The sequence below is a fragment of the Triticum dicoccoides genome, chromosome 5B, assembly GCF_002162155.2.
Source record: "Triticum dicoccoides isolate Atlit2015 ecotype Zavitan chromosome 5B, WEW_v2.0, whole genome shotgun sequence".
Lineage (NCBI taxonomy): Eukaryota > Viridiplantae > Streptophyta > Magnoliopsida > Poales > Poaceae > Triticum > Triticum dicoccoides.
Window position 1 is genome coordinate 634,904,598 of NC_041389.1, and position 24,712 is coordinate 634,929,309.

Genomic DNA, 24,712 nt, shown 5'->3' on the forward strand with positions numbered 1-24,712 from the left:
GATCAACGGCGGTGAAAACGGGGACAGGGCGTGACGGACAGCTAAATCTAGACAAATCTCGGAAAATATGAAGCTCCGAGGTCGAGCTTCGAGAGGAGAAAGCTTAACTAGTGTGGCTCGGGCATTTCATCGAACACCTCATGTGCATAGGAGGTGAATTAGAGCACCCAAATGCCCTCTCCTCGTCAGATTGAAAAAACAGAGCACTGTGGAGTGCTCTGCCGCGGCTGTGGGTATATATAGGCAAGTTATTTATCCCGATTCGTGGCATGAACCGGGACTAAAGCCCCCCCCCCCCCTTCTGTCCCGGTTCAAGCCACAAACCGGGACCAAGGGTTGTTGGCAAGGAGCGAGGACCATTGGTCCCGGTTCGTGCCGGGAACCGGGACAAATGGTTCCATACGAACCGGGACCAATGCCCACGAGGCTTCGGCCGGCCCCCTGTGCTCACGAACCGGGTCTAATACCCCCCAACCGGGACTAATGGGCTAACCAGACCCGAACATTAGGCTTGTTTTCTACTAGTGTGCTTTTCATCAGTTCTAAACATTCCAGAAAAGTACTTCCTCCGTTCCTTTATTTAAGGTGTATTCTTCGGTATAGTGACGAAGGCACGAAATTGTAGAGAATTTAGGACGAAATTATCCTTGGCTGATTCGTTGGTTAGCGACAAGTAAATTAATTAGGTTAGGAAAGGAATAGATACAAGCAATCGGAAGAGAGATACTTTAATTTTTTTTATCAGAAAATAAATACACCTTATATAAAGAACGAAGAGAGTATTAAGCAAAGCATCTGAATTGTCATGTATGTCATGCAAAATAAAGCACATTTTCTAATATTCCACAACATTCTAGCTAGGGAACACTTCATAAAAAGAATGATCAATAGATATTCATCCAAACCACAAAAGGGGCAAGCCCCGGTACCAAGTCATCCCCTCCTCACTAATTTTTTTTTGTTAAGATATTATTTCTAAGGACTAACCGCTTAAAGATCTTAATTCTCCGAGGAATTTTTGTTTTCCACATAAAGCTATGTGAAAAATTGATACCGTTTTCAATCAGTTTCTTATAATATGTTTTAACAGAGTAAACATCATCTTTTGTTAAGTCCAGTTAATAATATCTTTTAGATCAGTGAGAGTAATGTCTGCACATACATAAGAAAAAGGCTTTCGCCCCGCTATATTGATATAGCAACCGCCCGATACAACAAAGAGTTCAATGCTGGGGAAAACAGCACAAGCATGCCCAAAAGAAACAAAAGAGAAAGAAGAGAGAAAATAAAGTCAACGACATTGGATCGATGAAAACGACGATAACCCAAAACCGTTGCGCCCACCGGAGATGTACCACCTCGCTCCAGGCACCTCGAACCTCCGCATACCAAGCAGCATCTTCAGAATGGAACACGACGACGACGACGCTGCTGCCCGGACAGGACCTAGGGTTTCCCCGGGTACGCGGAGGGGCGTGGGGAAGGGGAAGATCCGACGCCCTTCAGAAAGGAACAATGGAGCCCACAGGCGTCACCGCGTCGGTGCCGGGAAGCCGGCCCGGATTTCTCCCATCTGCCAAACACCCACAACCACGAACGGTCCTACGCGCTCCACCAGACAAGCCACCCACGAACGTGCACCACCACGGTCTTGCCATCATCACCGCCACCTCACCGTGGTCATCGAAGCGAGACCGACGAGAACGAGAGGGAGCAGCCGGGAACGAGGAATGACAGCGAGAGCAGCCACGCCGGAGGAGACAACCGCCACCGCCATCGGCGGTCATCGACCGGAGCGGCAAAGGGAGCGTACCAGGCCCTCGAGGCCAGGCCGAGCCCAAAAGGGGCTCGTGAAGCACCCGTCGCCGAGCTGCAGTAGACGTGCCGCCGTCTCCACCACCCCTTGCATGAGCCGCGCCACCACCGCCCCCGCCAGAGCCGCCGTAGGCGAGACCGAGTCAGGCCCGCCCAGACCCAGATGGGGCCCAAAAGGGCCCAGATCTGGGCCGGGAGGGTGCCGCCACCATCCACCGCGCCAGTACGCCGTCAAGTGGCAACGCCACCGCCACCGCCTCTAGGCCACCCAAAGCTGCGCCGCCAGGAGCAGCTGCCGCTGCTGGAATCACCGTTGACCGAGGAGTACCGCCGCGGGACGCCACCACCTGAGCCGTGGCACCGCGTGCGGGGAAGGGACGACCGCCGCCACCGCCAACACCACATGGGCAGGGCCCGGTGGCGCAGGACGATGGCGGCGGGAGGAGGGGGGCGCTGGGGGCGGGGAGATGGGCCCTCGGTCGCCTCGCTCGGGAAGGCGACACGGGGGGCGGGCCGGGAGGGAGTGGGGAGGCGGGGCGCGGCGCGGCGCGCGCGACCGGCTGCCGGAGGCGCGGGAGGGGAGGGGAAGGGCCCGGCGGCGGCGGCGGAGCGGGGGAACCCTAGTCCTATTTCCTGATAGTCCAAACTAAAGCAACTACTCCAAGAACCGTCAGATCTCTAACATTCTCGCAAACTTCAGAAATCCAAATAGACAAATCATTGAAAGAAGCAGAGAGTCTGCACATACATTGATACATACCATGGATACATATAAAATATAAGACCAATAGGCCTTTTGCTTTAATCATCTTCACCAGATTTAGGAGTACAATACCTTACACTTACAAAATACAATAGCCGTTACCTTAGAAATGTGAAAAGTTATTCAACCTTATTCCTTGACGTGTCGTCCCTTCAATCACATCACACACAAATGCATGCATGTAATTATATATCGGTATAAATAGCAGTATGGTAGATAGATTCACCGTGCGTCGGTCAAGCGTCGGCCAAATCGACGAGGAGAGGTGTGTCGTTGTCTCCTTTCTCCACGGTGAAGGTCTTGAGCATCTGCTTCCCGGTCGCCGTGCAGGTAACCTCCACGACGTACCTCCCGTAGAAGCCCCTGAACTTGAAGTTGCCATCGCCGTCGACGTTCCCGCGGGCGTCCGTCTTCCACTCGTTCTGGAGATTGAGGAACATCTGGCCGGCCTCATTGACGGTGCCGTCGGCGTCGACGAGCCAGGAGTTCTCGCGCCACATGGTGCCCTGCAAGAACCCCCAGAACACGACGCCCTCCACGGCCGGGTGCGCGTACGCCTCCCGGAGCACCACCTCCAGGTCCTTGGCGCGGAGGCTGACGTTGTACTCGGGGACGTCCAGCTCGGTGAACCAGATGGGCACGCCGGTCTTGGCGAGCCTGTCGATGGCGGCGCAGATGACCTCCCCGACGGGGTTCTGCACGTGGCCCTGCAGGCCGATGCCGCCCACGACGGCGCCGCAGCGCTGCAGCCACGCGACCTGCTCGGCGTACTTCTCCGGCGTGGCGTTGGGGTCGTTGGCGCGCTCGACGTTGTAGTCGTTAACGAAGAGCGCGGGCTCCGGGTCCAGGCGCGCAACCTCCTTGAACATGTACGCCGGGATGTCCTCGTCGCCGAGGCGGTCGCGGAAGAAGCGGCCGTGCAGCATCTCGTTGTTGACGTCGTAGTGCTTGAACCTGCCGGCGTAGCGGGAGACGAGGCCCTGGAGGCGGCTCTGCATGGCGGACCTGAGCTGGTCCTTGTTGAGGTTCTTGACCCACTGCTGCACGTCGCCGTCCACGGACCAGAAGACGCAGTGGCCGCGGACGTGCTTGCCGAGGCGGTCGCAGAAGGCGAGCAGCGCGTCGGCGTCGGCGTAGTTGAGCTGGCCCTGCTGCGCCTCGGTGTGGTACCACTTGAGCTCGTTCTCGAAGACGGCCCAGTCGAAGTGGTTGGTGAAGAAGTCGAGGAAGGCCGGCTTCTGGATGACGGACGTGTTGATGCACGTCCCGAAGGGAAAGGCGTTGTCCAACTGCACCACGCGCACGGACGCCGCCGCGCCCGCTCCAAGCTTGAGAATGACGTCCCTCTTGCGTGCCTGCGTCAATGGAGATCGTATGATCACCTTACGTGACACATCAAATATGCATGCACGTCCATGAAAAATAAATATATGCATGCATGCTCACCTTGTCAGTCTTGTCCTTGAGCTGCCTGAAGCGCGCCTTGTGATCCACAGGGAAGACGCGGACATCCATGACCTTGACGTCGACGCCGGCGGGGGCGCCGTGGACGTAAACAGCGGCGCTGCGCGGCTCCGTCCTGAGGCGGAAGGCGCCCATGATCTCCGTCCACGCGCCCTCCTGGGCGCACATCGCGCCGCACTCCACCAGGGTCTCGTTGCCATTATCGTCCACGTCAAGGTGGATGCGCACCGGGTGGCTGGTGCCATGTGCCGCTCCTGCGCCCAGGCTGATCCACCCGGCCACGCGGTACGTGATCCCAGGCTTGAGGACGCCCGCCGGGATCGGCAGGCGCACGCCGTCCTTCTCGTCGGCGCGCCCCGCCACCAGGATGTACCGGCCGCTGGGCTCGTTGCCACCCACGGGCACAGTGATGCCAGTCTCCTCCTCGTTGTGCACGGACAGCGTCGTCGTGCTCGAGCCGACCGGTGCGTAGTCCACAAGGCTGCCGTCCATGCTCACGTCCTGAAACAAGCAGCACACAAGTGCACCATGCAAATGAGCTTACTGGACTCATGGTGTCCTACGCACCTAGCTGCTTGCAAAGTTACTCGATCGACCGTGCGCTGCACTTGTACATACCTGAGTGCTTGCCATCTTACGCGAGTGGGAGTGAGAGCTGTGAAGATGCTCGTCGGATTGGTTGATCTGCTGTGTGAGTGAGGGAATGGATCACGGTGCGCCGCGGTATTTAAAGGGAAATTCTGGCGGCGGCCGTCGACGTCGAGATGGATATAGTAGAGTCGTTATCACGGGATGGGAAGAGTAACGGTGAAGAGCGCTAACGAACGATGCACAAACCGGAAGCAATGAACTCTCTCTGGCATGCTCGCATGCTGCAGCTCTTGAGTAGTAACAGTGAAGATTGCACAACACAAGGGATGAGACCTTCCTCGCTAGTGCTACTATTTCCCAAACGAGATATGGTACGTGTCATTTAATTCTTCGACGGCGAGACGAGAGGCGTGCCAACTTGCTTGCAATGACGACCATGTAACTAATTCGTGTTAAATTCAAGCGTGGCGTCGCAATGCATGGCTTCAAGTTACAAAAAACGGCTTCACGCGTCCAGTATGGATAGGCACAGACGATTGTTCCCGAATCCTGCCTGCCTGCTAGCTCGATCAGTCAATCACGTTAAGCAATGGCGAGACGCATGCACGAGCGCTCCGACCCATATTTTCGTCAGGATGATCAGTAAAATCGACCATTGCGGCGCACACGCCGTGCACGGAGAAGATTATACAGTACATTTTAGAAGGCCCTACGACACAGAAACCTGCACCTGGCTACACGTGGGAACCTGTACACTGTGCGGTGTCGAGGATGAAAGTTCATTCCATGCATTGGTTTCCTGCAGCCATGCTTGGAATATTTGGGAGCACATGCGTGCTGTATGGCCCTTGCCCCGTGATGTACTGTCAGTAGACAGTGGGAATGATTTGCTGCTGAATGGTCTAATGAATTGCACAGCAAACGTGCGGGACAGGGTGATTATGTTGATCTGGCGCATTTGGCAGCTTCGGAATGGCTTGTGTCATGGCAGAGAGACGCCTCCAGTTGTGGTTACAGTAGAATTCCTTGATAGCTAGTCGAGCTTTGCTACATGTACGTAAAGATTTTTACGTAACCTACGTAAAAGGTGACCTGGGTTACGTAAGTCTAGCATTTTTCATTTGAAGTCCCTTGGTTACTCTCACAAGTAGCAATAGGCTGAAAATATGACCGAACCATCTTCTCTTCTCTGTATCATGCCTGCCGCAGCTGTGCCACCAGCTGAAGAGAAGGAAACCATCAACCCGACTACATGTGGGTAGCCAGCCGGCGGCTGAGGGCCTGAGGCCAAAGTAGGCGTTGCACAGGCGCAACACTCTCCTGGACGTGAACCAACTCACATGCAGGCATCTTTCCTTTGACAATTTCCTCTAAGCTATATATGTTTAATTGCAACGAGGCTCTGGAGGTCGAGTTACATGTGATCATGCAAGGTATACCTCTTGCTATTTAACATACGGAATTTTCAGTCGTCGTACAGTCCGATTCCTTGGAGGCGTTAGCAGTGTTCTCCGGTGAAGCTCTCTCTCGCTCTGCCTTTGGGCATATCGTCTTGGAGACAAAGGTTTTGTTTTCCGACAGGGAGTTTATTCCTCAGAAGATTCGGCGTGAACAAAATTGTGTGGCAGATCGTTTGGCAAATTATAATCATAGGGAATGTGTCACAGTGGTGTGGCTCAACCATGGTTCCCCTTGTATTGAGGATCTTTTGCCTCTCGATTGTAACACTATAATATCGGAATAAAACTCCTTTTTATGCGCAAAATGAACATATATAGTGTCATGGAGTAATTCCTTTGTCCGGGTTTACTAGGGTCCCTCGTATTTTAGGTTAAGCTTTGATCAGTATATGCTATATAAAGTAGAGTACTCCCTCCGTTTTTATTTACTTTGCATATTAGAGCTGACTGAAGTCAAATTTCATAAAATTTGACCAAGTTTATAAAAAATAATATAAACATTTATCATAACAAATCTATATGATGTGAAAGTACATTCTATAATAAATCTAATTTAAAATTAGCCCGTGTGCATCAAATTATTTTATAATGTGTGAGCCAATTCCCTAATTTCCTAGAAGACAAAGGCTTGCACTTCTCAATATTCATAATTTCAAGATATGGAAGTTGTGCACACACAAATGCGCGTCTCCAAATTCAGTAAATATATATGACCAACATATGAACGATATTCACTGGATGAACTGTTTTCTTTCTTCCTAAAAAAGAAAGAAAGGCTCCTAGGCGTTTAGGGTTTCCACACCTCCCGTCGACGCTGTTGTCTATGTGCCTCGGCTCATGTGGCTTTGGGTCATGAAGGCGCGGTGGATCCCGGTCCTTGCCGGTGGGAGGGCCCAAGCTTTATTTTTAGGTCTTTTATCTATTCTATTTTAGGGTTTGTGTCCTGTTCAGGAAGTCGAGGCGGCGGAGGCTCCTTGAAGAATGAATAAGGTTGTTCCCGCCTTGCCCTAGCCCCGACGGTGCGTATCGCACCATCGGAGGGCCCGTGGATATGTGTCTCCGGCGGATCTCATAGGATTTGTTCGGTGTTTGTCCTTGGTGGATCTGCATGGATCCAGTTCTCATTCATCTGTGCCCATGTCTCTATAGGTTGGATCCTTCCAATCTATGCTTCTCTTCATTGGCGGCAGTTGCTCTTTGAAAGTGCAACTAATCCCTGGATGGTTTTGGTAATTCTTAACAACATATAGCTCATTGAACTAATACCCTTTCAAGATGATCATTTCAGAAAGTTCAATGATTGGCATGGAATGGACTAGAGATGTGGACCCCTCAAAATGCTAAGGACACATATTGGCAAAAAGCTCAAGACTCTACATTTTCATTTTAGTGACCCAATATCACATTTAGTCCATAGGAAAGCCAATACTATTAAAAGGGGATGAGGTGTTGCTTAATGGCTTACTTGCTCAAAATGCTTAGTGATATGCTCTAAAGGCCCTCAAGAACTTTCTCATATCCACATATGTCCTAAACCAAAAGTCAAACTCGGCCCCACCGATTTGATCTATCCGGCGCCACCGAGTTCATTTGACATAGCCACTGCCATAAACCCTAATCACTTCGGTCTCACCGATAGGGATCTCGGCCTCACTGATATGGGATTGCAAACTCTCTATTTCCCTTCGTAACATTTCGGTCTCACCGAAATCAACGATCAGTCCCACTGAGTTCGCAATGCAAACTCTCTGTTTCCTTTTCGTAACGTTTCGGTCTCACTGAAATGAGCGATCGGTCCCATCGAGTTTGCCTGACCAACTCTCTGTTTGCCTATTACTGAAATCGGTCTCACCGAGTTCATGTGATCGGTCTCACCGAGGTCAAGTTATGCCCTGGCCCTAGCACATCGGTCAAAAGTCAGCTTGACAAGTTCAGAATGAAGGATGGTGAAGGTGTCGCTGAAATGTACTCTAGGCTTGCTCTCATCACAAATGAGATTGTCGTCTTAGGAAGTGAAGAGATGACCGAAAAATTCATCATCAAGAAGATCCTAAGAGCCTTGGATGGAAAATATGATACCGTGTGCACTTTGATCCAAATGATGCCAAATTACAAAGATCTCAAGCCAACCGAAGTCATTGGAAGAAGTGTTGCTCATGAGATGTCACTCAAGGATAAAGAAGAGCTTCACAACAAGTCTATTGGTGCTTAGAAATCCTCATGTGATGCTCCTACATCATCATGTGAGAAACAAGCCTTCAATGAAGAATTGAGCTTAATGATGAAGAACTTCAACAAGTTCTACAAGAGTAGAAGCAAGGAAAGGAGTTCCAAGTCAAGGTTCTACAATGACAAAAGATCTTCTAGTCGTGAGCGAAACCGCTACAATTGTGGAAGACCCGGACACTACTCCAATGAGTGTACGGCTCCCTAGCTACAAAAGAAGAGAAGACTCACCTAAAAGGAGAAGCGAAAGGGAAGAATCACCTCCAAGGGAGAGAAGGAGTAGAGATGATCGCTATGAACGAAGAACCTCTCGCAGAAGCAAGGATTCAGAATGGAAGGACAAGTCATCAAGGAGCTACACAAAACGAAGACAACAAGCTCATGTTGGTGAATGGGTATCCGGTTCCGACTCCGACCACCACTCCGAGAGAAGTTATCACTCTGATTCTGAATATACTCAAGATGAAGGTGTTGCCAGTCTAGCACTTGCGTCAACCAACTCCTATGACATATTTGAGTCACCAAATGAAGGAATTGGGAGATGCTCCATGGCTAAAGGCCCCAATGTATCACACCCGAGTATGTTGATTTCAATAGTGATGAAGATGATCTGCTAGGTGATGATGATTTACTTGTTGACAACTCTAGTGATGAATACTATGATGAAATTTCTATTAATCATGCTAATCAAGATGAAATGAATGACAATGATAAGAAGGAGATTGAGCGTATAACTAAAGAACTAAACACTCTTAAGTTAGCTCATGAAACTACTTTAGAAGATCATCGAGAACTTCTAAAAACTCATGAGAAGCTATGCTTTGAGAAGCTCAACCTAGAGCAAGAACATGGGTTCTTAAAAGCCATCAATGATGATCTTCGAAAGAAAAGTTCTTCTTACATTGCAAAGCATTTACTCTTGTCTACTTACATGCCACAAGTCAAATATAGCAACAAGAGTAAGAAAGATTCTTCTTCTAGTAGTAACAATAATCATGCTAAATCCAATATTGTTGCTTCTAGTAGTTCTCTTGATTCCACTAATGATTCTCTTAGCCAAGTTACACTTGAGCAAGAAAATAGCTTATTGAAGGGAATTATAGAGAAAGGTGTTTACAAGAGCCTTGCGGGAAGTAAACAATTTGAGGAAATTGTACGGAAGCAAGGAAGGCACCGGAAGAATCAAGGTATTGGTTTTGAACGAAAGTTCAATGCCAATGGAGTTGAGTGGGAAGAAGATCAATACCCCAAGACAAAGTTTGTTCCTCAACAAGAGAAGTATGATCCTACTTCCTTCAAGGGGACATAAGCTCAAGATGATCCTCCACCACAAGTCCACAAGCTAAAAGGCAAGGACAAGCTTCAAGAGGAGATTGATGCATTTGAAGAAGCTCCAAAGGCCTTGGTCAAGTGGGTTCCCAAGTCTACATCAAGTTCTACTTCATCAAGTACGACTACAACCCCTAGGATTCCCATCAAGTTGATGTGGATCCCGAAGAAGAAGAACTGGAGTTCTTGAGGGTGACTCCGCTAACATACTTCACTCATATTCATTTTGGCAAGGACAAGTGCAAACAACTTCCACATCTTGCACTAGTTCAAGGAGTCACAAATCCTCTTGTTAGTAAGACAAGGGACAAGGTAACCTAATGCTTTCATGGACATCATCTTGTGTGTACTTCACTCTATGTCTATGGATATCCTTGCTTGTTCCTTGTGGGACTAACCCATGTAGGTATTGAAAGTGCAACTCACTCCAATGGATTGCTCCAAATGATCTACATCAACAATGAGCATCCACATCTTCCACACCTACATGAAGTCATCATCGACAAAACCCAAGGTTAGTTCATCCCTCTTAGGGGGGATATCACATCTAGGGGGAGCTTTACTCTAAGAATTGGGCTAAAGAAACTCTACGGTGTGAACACAACAATGCTTTATGTAAAAGTGGTAACCCCACTTGTGCTTAAACGATGAGTATGACCTATGATCAAATGTTCTCATTTGACTCCTAAGTCAATATACTCATATATAGATGACCTAGTGATCGCCAATTGCTTGATAGATGCTAGAGTGATTGTGCATGCTTTGCCACATATTTCATTTGCCATTTTATTGTGTGAGCATGTTATTTGCATATTTTTCTCATTCGAGGACATCCATTTGTTGCTTTGATTGATTGGCTCCTTTTCTTTTTCCAAATGGATGGACAAGAATGCCTAAGAACTCCCTCTAGCTATCTATGATTTTCTCGTCTCAAACTCTATTCATGCTACATCACAAAGTTTGATCAAGTCAGATTCGAACCCTCTGGGTGAGGAGCACTCGGAATCACCGATTCGTCATAGACTTAAACTTCCAAAAACCTATCTATGCATTTCGGCCTGACCGATTCATTCCTTTTGGTCAAATCGAGTTCATTGAGTCGATCTAGGTTTTCAATCTCGGTGCAACCGATATGAACAATTCGGTCACACCAAGTTGCAGTAACCGCTTGCGATTCTGCAATCTCGGTGCCATCGAGTCGTTCCACTCGGTCACACCAACATGGTCCGGATATATATACTCCACGGGTCAAATTTTGGAAATTCCTCCGAATACCCTTCGCCCGCGCGTATCCTGCTCTGCCGACTCAGGTCTCCGGATCTTCTCCTCGTCGCCAGCGACCTCCTGCAGCTGGTCTCCGCTGCCGTTGCCGCCATAGTGAGATCATTGCCAAGTTAGGGTATGAGTTCGATCCCTTGTGTTTTCTCACTCTGATTCTTAGCACGAAGACAGTGCCATGATTCTTGACAAGTTTGAGATTATCCTATCCAGCAAAAACTTCCTTTAGTCTAGATTTGATTCAAAAATTTAGGGTTAGGTTTCTGCCGAACTCATCTCGGATCGACCGAGTTGTTGAAATCGGTCTCACCGATTTGTCTTAGGCCATCGCACTTGTGATTTTTGGTCTGACCGAAACTTACAAATCGGTGTGACCGAGTTCAGAACTTTGTGAAACCCTAGCAATATCGGTGTCACCAAACCGTGCCTCGGTCTGACCAAGATCACTAGTTTAGACACATAATGTGCTTTGGTATCACCGAGTTTACAAATCGGTAGCTCAGAAATGTTTTCTATAGAAAACTAAAACCAAGTTTTTGACTCAATTGTTTTGCAAAAACTCTGCACTTTGTGATGCTCATCCACTCTATCCCATCTACAACTATTCACAGGTGCACTGTCAGCCATGTCAGATCAGAGTGATAGCCAGAACAAGTCTGAGGAACAAGTCAACATGAGTGAGGGCGCTAGTCCCTCTGAAAGCTATGAAGATGGAAGCAGAAGTACTCCTAGCAACCTACCTAAGGCTGCTACTAGGCAGAGGAGGAAGAGAAACTCAGACTCTGAAGATGAAGATTATGTTGTTGTTGAGGAGGAGGTCAGCTCCAAAAAGAAGGTTGTTAAGAAAGAGTTTAGCACAACAGCTTCAACCAAGCCAGGCATGAAGAAGAAAGCTCCTACCAGAAGGATTCCCATGTCCAGAGCCAGAGCTTCAACACAAGAAACTATGGAATTTACTCTTGAGCCAAGAGAAGATGTTGATGGAAAGAAAAGAAAAGAAAGGGTCAGGAAAACCATTGCCAAAGTGATTGGAAAGCCATTTATGGCTAGAGATTCTGAAGAAGAGGAGGAGGAAGAGCAAGATGCACCTCTTGCAAAGTCTCAAAAGCTGATGGGGGATGCCATCAAGTCTGGGGCTGCTCCATCAAAGCCTAAGCCTACCCCCAAAGCTACTGCTCAAGCTTCAAAGTCTGCACTAAAGAGAAACACCAAAAACGTTCTTGCACATAAAAGAACAAGGCCCCAGTGCCTCAAATTGAAGAAGAAGAAGAGGAAGCCCAAGTGCTCAGAAAGTTGAAGCCAAAAATTCCTGATCATGATGATAATCATCCAATGGCTGAGAACATGAAGGAGAGAAAGGATGTAGGTCTCAGATTGTGGAGACAATCAGACGCTTATGCTGTGAGGAGAAGAACTGTTGTGGACTACAGATTTCCCACTAAGGAACAACATGACTTTTATGAGACTGTGCTCTTAGATAAGAAGCCCATTGTGTGTGACATGAAGTGGGTGGACTGGAAATATATTGATGACAATGAAGATCATTTTCCTGGAGTACATGAGAGCTTCAGACTCAATGGAGTTGACACTTCTGTGGGTCAGAAATTGACCAAGTGGAATGATGAGCTTATCATGCAGTTCTATTCAACAACTCACTTCTACCCAGAAGGGAAATTTTTTTGGATGTCTGAAGGTACTAGGTACCAGTCTTCTGTTGCTGAATGGGCCAAGCTCATTAATGCCCCTCAAGAAGCTGAGGATGATATTGATGTCTATGCTGAGCGCAAGAAAGATCACAACTGCATGGCCAATATGTACAAGGAGATACCTGACAAGGCCTTGGAGACACACAAGCTAGGCTCAGTATTCTATCTGATGTCTGGACTGGCCACCATGAACACTATTTTGAGGCACACCTTGTTGCCCAAATCAGGAGATCACAAGATGATCAGAGGCCACTCCATCAACTTGCTTCAACTATTTGATTTGCCATAAAAATTCAAGGTGATGAGTGATACGTCTCCAACGTATCTATAATTTTTGATTGTTCCATGCTATTATATTACCTGTTTTGGATGTCTATGGGCTTTATTTTACACATTTATATCAATTTTGGGACTAACCTAATAACCGGAGGCCCAGCCTGTATTGCTGTTTTTTTGCCTATTTCAGTATTTCGAAGAAAAGGAATATCAAACGGAGTCCAAACGGAATGAAACCTTCGGGAGCATGATTTTTTGAACGAACGTGATCCGGAGGACTTGGAGTGCAAGTCAAGAAGCATCCGAGGCAGCCACAAGGGTGGGGGGCGCCCCTACCCCTACAGGGCGCGCCCCCCTGTCTCGTGGGCCCCTCGGGCGGCCATCGACGTACTTCTTCATCCTATATAGGCCTACATACCCCAAAAACATCCAGGGAGCCACCGAAGAAATATTTCCACCACCGTAACCTTCTGTATCCGCGAGATCCCATCTTGGAGCCGTCGCCGGTGTTCTGCCGGAGGGGGAATCCACCACGGAGGGCTTCTACATCAACACCATAGCCCCTCCGATGAGTTGTGAGTAGTTTACCACAGACCTTCGGGTCCATAGTTATTAGCTAGATGGATTCTTCTCTCTTTTTGGATCTCAATACAATGTTCTCCCCCTCTCTTGTGGAGATCTATTTGATGTAATCTCTTTTTGCGGTATGTTTGTCGAGATCCGATGAATTGTGGGTTTGTGATCAAGTTTATCTATGAATAATATTTGAATCTTCTCTGAATTCTTTTATGTATGATTGAGTTATCATTGCAAGTCTCTTCGAATTATCGGTTTGGTTTGGCCTACTAGATTGATCTTTCTTGCCATGGGAGAAGTGATTAGCTTTGGGTTCAATCTTGCGGTGTTCTTACCCAGTGACAGAAAGGGTTGTAAGACACGTATTGTATTGTTGCCATCGAGGATAAAAAGATGGGATTTATATCATATTGCTTGAGTTTATCCCTCTACATCATGTCATCTTTCTTAATGTGTTACTCTCACTACAAAAAAAAATACACTTCCGTGATGGTACGTGTTTGTCACAGTAGGTCGCGTTTTTTGTCATGCATGTACATCCATGACAAATTTATGACAGAATCAAGATAGTCATACCTGTGTTGTCGTAGAAGTGTTCCATGACATTACCAAAATTATCATCACGGAAGTGTCCACTTCCATGACGATAAATCGCGCGTCACAGAAGTGCTTTCGTCAAGGGTGACCGACACGTGGCATCCACCGTAATGGAACGCCGTTAAGCTATCGGGTCGGGTTTTGGATCCGATAACCCGTTAACAGCCCCGACCAATGGGAAATTTCCACGTGTAAAATTCTTATAGGCCGGACGAAACACGTGTCAGCTCGTCAGTGGGTCAGATAGGCGCCTATGATATGTCGACACGTGCCACGGCCCACCACTAGCCCATTTAGCTTACAAAGCCGACCCGTTTGACTTGGTCAAAAGTTAACGGTCTGGCCCATGAAAAGCCTGTTAACGGTCTTTTCGCAAATAGCCCATTTTACGGCCCGTTAGGCACTAAAGGAAATCGGCCCAACAACGTCATGTGGCCCCTCGAATATAACACCAGCCCATTTCACTTTCGGCCCATGTATAGCCCACGACATCTTTCGGCCCATATGAGGCATTCGTATCTTTCAGCCCTTTACAGGCCCACGGTGACTCTAGCCCATAATGAACAGTAATTTTCTTTGTACCCGTTAACGGCCCGTGATTTACATGGGCCGTTTCCAGCCCGTGTTAGCTTTCGGCCTATTGACGGCCCATACGTTCTTGGGCTCCTTTTCGGCCCTCGATTACTTCCGGCTCGTTACTGGCATGTTCCCCTAATGGGCCAAATTCGACCCATGGCAAGAGTCGGCCCGTTACTGGCATGTTCCCCAAATGGGCCAAATTCGGCCCATGGCAAGAGTCGGCCCGTTACTGGCCTGTTACCCTAATGGGCCAAATTCGGCCCATGGCAAGAGTCGGCCCGTTTCTGGCCAGCCCATCCTATATTCTGGCCCATTAATGACCCATTATGCCTGTGACAGAATTAAGCTTTTGCAGTCCTACGGCCTGTTAATGGCCCGTTACCGTGCTGGGCCGATACCAATTATGCCCGATTACGGCCCATGTAGACCAATTTATACGACGGCCCAAGGCCCATTTATCGACGGCCCGAGGCCCACCGATTACAGGCCCATTTATCGACGGCTTGTAGGAGACCCATGGATCCTACGGCCCGTATATGGCCCATGGGTAGTTGCGGCCACTAGCAAACCAGGGAAAAAGAAGACTAGGAAACAAATAAGGCCCAAACTAACGCTAGGCTATTAAGGCGATTGCACAGATTACATCCACTCGACATCAAAGATCGCCACCAGTGCAAATATAGGGAACACCCTACACTATACAAAAATGGCTTGTTGTTTTCTTCAGCCGGTGGATGCACATTAAGAATAAATTTTGTATCACACCAAAACAAATTAAAACTATATAACAAAAGGAAGGTTGACATTAAACTTAATAGTCTAGCAGATAAATGCACCACCAGAAGTTCAGAAGCTCGGTTCATTTAACCTGACTGTTACGTTTTCATGCTGTATTGTCCGATGGAACACCATAACCCTCGCCTTCATTTCCCCTAGGCTCCTGAACAACATAGCAAATGTCTGATAGTCTGGTTTCAAAACCATGCATATCTTGACGACATTGAGCAATGTTTCTCCTTGTTTCACAAAGGGCCTCTGTTAGGGAATGGACTTGTGTCTGGAGCGCAGATACAACATTGCTTTGAGCTTGCATATCTTGATCATGAGGCAGTTTGGACGATATTGCCTTAACAACCAACCCAGTATTACGCTGGAACGTGCTTTTGGCACTGTTAGTGGACATGTACTGACCCACTGCAGCAAGAGCTCACATTGCAGTTATAGTTGCCTCGCCACCTTCAGAAGGTGGCGGTTCCACCATTTTTTCCATAGCTTGCTGAAAATTTGAGGTTTTACATTAGTAGTACCAGAACAGAAGATATTAAGGAGGCAGCAAAACCAAACAAAATAGCTTTGGTCTATATACAGAACTTATTCTGGTGAACCCATGTAAAATATTTGTTGTATTTTATTGCAAAGTACATAATAAAACCAGGTTCCAAACATATGACCATGTACCATTGCTAATGTATTGTCTATTTCTTCACATTGTATTGAGGGCTAAGGATAAAGAGACGAAGTTTATAATACGGTAAGCATAGTATGACATCATTCATATCACAAAACAACTGAGAACAGACAAACAGGCAATTGTAACATTGTGTGGGCAAGTCCAGCATGGAACTAGATTACGGGTCAAGATCAAAGGAATGTCACTCCTCCCTTTTAAACCTTGTAAGGTGCAATGATACGCTAAGACAATTGTGTATAAAATTGAAAAGAGTAATAGACATTGGCTGCAAACCATGCAGTTCAAGGCACAAGTCAGAGTAAGTAGTAGTTAAAAGGCATGAGGATTAAGGACTTACAACAGTGGCTTTGACTGGTGTAGTCATGCCCTTCTTCTTGCTGGTGTGACAGTCCTTGAAGATTTCCACAGCATTTGGTTCAGGTACTTTTTGGTCCTTGCGGGCTTTCCTCTGCATTTCGAACAAGTCAATATAGATCTGATAATATGGTACAACGAAAAGAGTGAAACAGCAGCTAATTACAAGAGCCTCGCAGTGTGCAATATAGGTACGAGATCCTGTCGTCTGTTGGAATTTCACTTTCGTACGGTTGGCCTTGTTCTTTGAACAGTTCACCTACAAGAAGATAGATTTGTGTGGCACATGCGTCAATAGGACTTCAACATGTGATCGGATCACATATATATAATGTACCTGATACTTCGAATCAGACCAGTGTTTAACAAGGCCCCTCCAGTCTTCATCCAATGTATTTTCCACTGGAGATGTTTGGGAAAGTTCACTATTAGCCTTGCCTTCAAAGTGAGTTTTCCTCAAGTTATACCGATACTGTCGCAGAGCAGACTTGAAAACATGGGTGCAAGTTTGTCTGGTTGCATCATCTTGGCTATCCAACTTGAACCTCATCTGTTGAAAATTATGGGAGTCTCATTATCAGCAACCTAGAAAGTATGGGACAGAGCCAGACGATATTACTAGTTTCCATACATAACCATACTTACAGATAAATGGTCAAGGAAGGTGTTGAACTGGGTTTCGTCTTTGTCATTCCTGTACCGAATCCATGTTGGGAGGATACGTACATGACACCTAACGGAAACCGCTGCCTCTGATACTAACTTGGCTGACTCTGTAGAATCACGTGGCCTTTTTAAACCTAGCTCAAAACGGATCTCCATTCTTCCTCCTCTAGATTTAGTTAACCTATCGAGCATTATTCCTGATGTTTGTTTCCTCTTGCACCTAGGTGGTAGTCCAACAACAAACATAGGAAGTGTTAGTGTACATCAAACTGTGAGACTACATATAAAGAAGCATGCAAATGTAACTTGACTCCAGCAACTACCTTCTTGCTGTTGAAGCTCACAAGGTTCATCTGATATTGCCAATTCGTCTTGTGTCAAGAGTGCTTGGGAAGTAGTGTCAGGTGGCAAGGGAGCTTGGGAACGTGCTGCTAGCTCAGTTGACGCACGAGTATGTCGTGCAGCTGGTAGTACTGTGGTAAGTGTTGCAAGAACTAGGGCTGTCTCTGCTTGTTTGGTGGCAGCTATTTGTTTCTGTTTGGCTTTTTTTGCAGTTCGTGTAGCATGGATGCCGTGTTTTTAGAATTTTCCGCTGGACTTTCACCTTCTATTGCACCATCGGTACCCGCAGAATCTGCAGGATTCATCCGCTTCTCATTCCCTACCATTCTCTGTTTCTTCCTCTTTCTCTTTGCCGTGTTAAGTCAAGCCGACAAGAAAAACGAATAAAATTTAGTTCTTCAGAACAAATTGATGCGTGATGTAGACGAATAAAACTTTGATGTTAGACAACCACATGATAGGAGGATGTAATATGTATGAAAAACAGGACGGAAGAGATAACCAGAACTATGATGTGTAAACTAAGAAGAAGACATTTCACCAAATTAGAAGCAATGCAATGGAAGGTAGACACCATATGAAAGATGCTACAAATATCGCTCTACCAAGTTAACAGTGCCTCAACATAAATGGTGTTTAAACAAATGTGAAGCAGTACAAGAAATAAATCATATGCAAGATGCAAACAACATCACACTACCATGTTAGAGGTCTCTTGTCATTAGTGCCATTGCATATTCACAACATTGCATATTCACAGCTTATGATGTGTAAACTAAGGAGAAGGCATTTCAACAAATTAGAAGCAATGAAAGCTGGACACCATATGAAAGATGCAAATAATATCACTCTACCAAGTTAAAATTGTCTCGTGATAAGTGTCATTTCAACAAATTAGTAGTACAAGCTAGAAAAGAATGTGAGATGTAACCTATATCACACTCCGAAGTCAAACGTGTCTTATGATAAGTGATTGTTGCAGGTTACACAACAGTAGTAATTTGATGTAAGAACATGGTGTGATAGACAGATATTGTATGTTCTAGAAACAGGAACACGTGTCTTATTCAAGTATAATGTGTAAAGTAAGCAGATGGAATTCAACAAAATTAGAAGCAATACAAGCTAGACATCACACATAACATGCAACCACATATAACAGTGCCAAGTTAGAGGGAGCACCAGTGATGCTGCACTAGGGGAGACGTGCTCATCATAAACACAGCTTTGTTGAGTGTCTATGCATGTGTTGTCTTGGAAATCATCTTGGGGGTGTGGAGGAGTAGAAATTGTAGAGGCCCTCCGTTTGGAAGGAGCACCTTTATCCGCTGCCTTGCTAACTTCCTTCCGCTTTATTGATTTTGAATTTTCAAGTAAAACCGACAAGAGAAAGCAATAAAATTCTCTCTTCAGAACTCATTCATGCATGATACTGACAATCACTACTTTGATGTAAGGCAAACACATGATACCAGGATGGAATATGTACGAAAAATAGGACGGCATGGCATGTTCACAACTGTTTGTGTAAACTAAGCAGAAACCATTCCAGCAAATAAGAAGCAATGCAAGCTAGACACCACATGAAAGATGCAACCAATATGACTGCCAAGTTAAAAGTGTCCCATCATAAATGGAATTTCAATAAATTAGAAGCAGCGCATGCTATAAATCATATGAAAGATGCAACTAATATTGCACTACATATACTAAAGGTGTCTCGTCATATTGATTGATGCGGGATACTAAAAAAACAATAGTTTTATGTAAGGACATGCTTAATAGACAGATGTACTATGTACTAAATACATGACGGAATGTCACATTAACAGGTATAATGTCACATTTACAGGAGTATAAGCTAAGCAGACTAGCACATACAGTTTAACCAGATTGGAAGAATTACAGTCTAAACACCATATGCAACATCCAACCACATATCACGCTGCCAAGTTAGAGCAAGCACCTGCAATGCTAGTGTAGGGGAAATGCTGTAATCAACTACAGAGCTACATTCACTATTTTCATCTAGCATTTTTGTTTCTTGAGAATCATGTCGGGAGACTGACGCTGCATTCTTTAAATGAGGAGTAGTCCCCTTGCCTACCTGCCTCGTCATAAGTGATTGATAAGGGATCCACAAGAACATTAGTTTGATGTAAGAACATGGTTAATACACAGATGTACTAGTATGTACCCAAAACAGAAAGGCATGTCATATTCAAAGGTATAATGTGTAAGTTAAGCAGATGCAATTTAACCAAATTGGAAGCAATACAAGCTAGACATCCGGCTGGAGTGGTGAACATGATCATCTAGGACCTGAGAGCCTGGTGGGAGGCGGGATGCTTCACCACCATCGTGGCTTTTTAGTTGGCTTCCAGGTGATGCCTGTCTTTGCTGGTCTTGTCACTGGCTCGGTCAGTGCCCTGACTAGCTATTTGTCTTCTGGTGCTCACGGGATGGTGGTTCATGTAAAAAATATCTTTCCTTATCCTAGTAAAGACCGACTTCGGCCTTTCGAATACAAGCTAGACACCAACATGCAACCACATATGACACCGCGAAGTTAAAGCAAGCACCTGGGATGGTGGTTCATGCGAGCGAGGTCATCAACTACAGAGCTATGTTTACCGTCTCCATCTGCTGACACTGCACCCTTTATAGCGTTGTAACGTGTCTTGCCTACCCGTATACCAAGCTGGAGCGACTTCTCTCTTTTCTTTGCTGCTTCTCTTTCGGCAGGAGAGTCTGAAATACCCTTGCATAAAAACACAATAGTGAGAGTATGGGTGAAGTGTGTGCAGAACTAGTGCACTGTAAAAGTAGGAGATAGCAGGTGGCTTAAAAATATTTCGCATACAACATTCCTTTTGAATAAAGTGTGGCCAAAAAATTATTTTAGAGTTTCTACATATATACAACATTACAAAGTTATATGGAGGAGTACGAACGCTAACTTGCATTGCAATGTGCCCACAATGATATTTATTCCGCACTATGAATTTGTATATTTTTATACTATATACAAAGTTAGTCATAATAAAGAGAAAAGAAGAGCATCTCTCTCTCCATCGCATACCCCCCTGTACGGCCCTTTCACGTATGCACACAAAACTATCTCCATGTCCTCTAAAAGTAAGCCCCTAGAAAATTCACGCGTGTTTCATCTTTCTCTCGCGATATATGCAATGATGATCATTGTATTTGAAGTGAAAGCACGATACATACATTGGACTTCATAATCCACTCATTACGGTCACCATTTACGTTTAGTGGTTATTATACAGTCACGGACTCACCGTACAACTTTGTATTTTCTCATGACATGACTAGTTGACCAGTTGAACGCTCCACGCGGCACCTGATCTAGTGTTGCATCACATTATCTCACTAACATCGTGCCCACCTGTCGACTTGTATCTACTCTACATCTACACTATTATAAAATACTTAAAATACACTCTTATAAAAAACAGAGTTGGTGATGATGGTGTGACTGCCATCCTCCAATATAGGCCGTCCGATTTATATCTGACGGATAGGAAAGAAACTATGGCAGTTTTGCAAAAAGGTACCCACACACCTCTCCCCATTTGCAAATAAGGCCTTCCCTCGTTCATCCTTTTCTCTCACAAGATAAACAAGTCATACAAATGCATCTTGATGTTACGTGCAATGCACGGGCATCTTGCTAGTAAGAATGAAAAAAAACGACAAAAAAATATTTTGACGGTGGTGCGAAGTCATGACCGCGGGCACAGCAGACAAGGTGGCCTTGTATTGGTATGCTGAGCCGTCTGTTTTAACACACATGAGCTGGTGTGGTGATTATACACACACCCACGCATGCACACGAACTCCATCCACGCAACACTCACACAAACACATGCACCCACGCACGCACGCAACACTCACACGTACACACACAACCACGCACGCACGTACGCAACACTCACACGCACACACGCACGCATGCATGGACACACCAGTACACCACACGACCAACACACACTCTCATGCTCAAGTGCTCAACCTACACGTGCATGTGCACACATCAGGCCCTGACAGACACATACACAACCAGGTGATACCCGTGAACGGGTTGGAGCCTTGTCCTGCCTGCGTAAATTTGTGTTTATCTGACCTTTTCCCTATGCAAACTGACAGGTGGGACCCACAAGGAATGTGGTCAATTTAACTAGTCAACATGGCGCCACACAGACTATTTGGCCAGTCAACAGAGTGCAATCCGATGCTGAACTGTGAGCAAGTGACCGGATAATCACCGCAAAACATATATAGTGACCGTAATCAGCTTATTCTGAAGTTCGGTGACCGTACTACGCTCTTCTCTCTGTAGGCCCTCCAAAACTACATCTCTACACGTTCTCGCATGTTATATCTAACAACTATGCAATGCATCACTACTACTACACTCTAACACAATAAATCATATGTGTTTTTAGTTTTACTAGATATCATATTGTTACTTATAATTATTCAGTTTGCATACATTAAAATTGCCTTTGAAATGTATGACCAGTATCATCTACCGCACGGGAAAAATCCTGCCCTTTCCTGTTTAATCGGGTTTGTATCGATGGATCATGCGAAACAGCAAAACTATAGTACTATGCAGTACAAGTGACAATTCACTGGGTCGTCGTGTCGTCTACTCCTCTGTCGTAAGAGTCGAGCGCTCACTTTCATAAATCTTCTAGTCCCTTTCGCCGACATGTGGGACATCAAGCTACCGGGTCCACGTGCCATACCGGAATACAGTGCAGAGCAGCCGGGGTGAAGCACCCCAGTCATGGCGCCGGCGTAGTAATCAGTAATGAGGCGTCAAATCACAAAGCTGCACCTTTCCCGCAGTTAAGTTGGAGGGACGAAGTAATAATGCTAAAAAAAGAAGTTGGAGGGACGAAGCAACCATCATTTCACTCGTTGCTGAATCCGCTTCTCCCTCATCTTCTTCAACTTAACCACATGTTGCTTCTGCCCTTGTTCTGCCTCATGTGGGACGCGGATCAGCCTGGTAAAGCACTGACACGTGGGATCGCATGTTAGCAAACCGCCAGGACAACATCCTCCGAAAATAAGAAACCTCTCCCGCCATACGCGCGGCAAAATCACCTCCTTTTTACTAATCTTTGATTCTATAATTTTTTAGATCAATATAATTGAGATTTGTATAGATAGCACACAGGAGCAAAACCAAGTGGTACGGTTAAGGGCATCAACAATGTGTAGCCAAATGTGAAAATAGCTTTTGGCATCGTGGGAAACATTGTGGACGGTGTTGCCAAAGCCAAAAAGATGTAACCGAAGCTCCCTGATTGATTGATTGAAGGAATAGAAAAATGCAACGTCTCTCCTCTTTCTTCCATGCTTGGACGCATGTAGGAGTAGTACATTATAGAGCACAGAGTCTACTCCCCTGTCCCTTCTATCACAAATCACAAAGTAGTGAGGCGTCAAATCACAAAGCATGGACGAAGCAACTATCATTTCACTCTTCGCTGACTCCGCTTCTCCATCGTCTTCTTCAAGAAACCATCTCACTGCACTAGTACTCCTAGTAGTAGTACTAGTAAAGGACTTCCTGGATGCAAATAAGGCGGTTGTCTCGGCTTGCAGGTGGCACTTGCGAACGACTTACCGTGGTCTCCCTCAATGGTGTTCTCCGTCGAACGCACTTCGCCAAACCACAAAAAAAAGTCGTCGACGTCACCTCAATGGGCAAGAAATTCAAATATAGTTACTACCTCCATTTTTTTGTACACAAGGCAAGTATATCAAAATTACAATTTGCAAAGGGCCACTAACACTAATCGAGGCAAAATTGATGGGGTTAGCAACCAAGGACATTAATATCCCCTGCATGCATGCGGAAGTGAGAAGGTTAGTTTGCATGGCGCTGCATTAATCAAGCGATGAGGAGTGAGATGGTTAGCTATTTGGTCTTTCGAGAGAAAAAATACGCATTAATTGACACGTGAAACGAGGATTTGTATCAAAGGAAAACCCCGCCTTTCTTTTTTAACACTAGTACTCCTAGTACGTACTACCTCCGTCCTGGTTTATAGGTCCCTTTTATAGTTTGTGCCAAATTTTGACTAAAGATTTAACTAACAAAATGTTAATGCATGTGAAGAAAAATTATCTCATTGGATTCGTATTTGAACATAGTTTTGAAAAATATAATGTTTGGTGACATGCGTGAACATTTTCTTAGTTTAATCTATGGTCAAAGTTTGACACGAAATACAATGGGGACCAATAAACCCGGACAGAGGTAGTACGTACTTATCCTGTTTGGGTCTAGGCCTTGCATTGCCAAACTTCGCCACACATTTTTGCCAAGCTTGCCTAAAGTTTAGAAAATGAGAAGGAGGTACACTTGCGCACGGCTGTCGCGGTCGCACCGCACCCTCACACGGTCGCTCCTGCACGCCGCGGTCGCACCGCACCCTCACACTTCGCTCCTGCACGCCGCAAACCCAACCAAGGGAACGCACCCTCACTAACACCTGTTGTCGCATGTGAACAAACCAAACTCAGCCATCCTATCGCTGACACATAATTCTCATTCATAGAGTATGTTTATCCAACCGGAGTATCGGTACGGCCCGTGCGGTGGTCTGTTGGGGAAGAAGAAGAGGTGAGGAAGAAGGAAAGAAGGGTTAGGAGACATAGGATATTCATCCAACCGCCTGAAATGGTAGACTCAAGCGACTTGCATAACAAATAGTATGTTTTCACATAGCAAAAGATCCATAATAATAAAAACAACAACATAAAGAAAAACTATCACTGCTTGCGGAAAGAGACGGCCTCGTCGTCTTTGGCTGCCGGCGCAAACCAGCCGATGTGTGTCTCCGCACCGTGGTTGTCCTCGGCCTCCAGCTACTCGTTCAAGCGGAGGGTGCGGGCGCTCTGCAAGGACGAGAGGACAACCCGGTTCAAGTCGAGGACGTCCGGTTCCGCCTGCAGGAGGGCCTCGATGGCAGCGGCATCCGCGCGCTCCGTGTCGAGTCGAGCCTCCGCCGCCCGGTTCAAGTCCAGGACTTCCGATTCCGCCTGCAGGAGGGTGTCGATGAGAGCGGCATCCACGCGCTCCGCGTCGAGTCGAGCCTCTGCCGCCCGGTTCAAGTCCAAGACTTCCGGTTCCGCCCGCAGGAGGGCGTCGATGAGAGCGGCATCCGCGCCCTCT

General features: G+C 46.3%; 1 protein-coding gene across 1 annotated transcript; it reads right to left on the bottom strand.

Annotated features, from left to right (window-relative positions):
- Nucleotides 1-2,535: 2,535 nt before the first annotated feature.
- LOC119306453 (endo-1,4-beta-xylanase 1-like) lies at nt 2,536-4,726 on the bottom strand. The gene is made up of 3 exons (XM_037582667.1): nt 4,661-4,726; nt 4,025-4,543; nt 2,536-3,933 (listed from the first exon to the last, which is right to left on the bottom strand). The coding sequence occupies exons 1-3, from the start codon at nt 4,673-4,675 to the stop codon at nt 2,815-2,817; spliced, it is 1,653 nt and encodes a 550-aa protein (XP_037438564.1). The 5' UTR covers nt 4,676-4,726; the 3' UTR covers nt 2,536-2,814.
- Nucleotides 4,727-24,712: the final 19,986 nt, after the last annotated feature.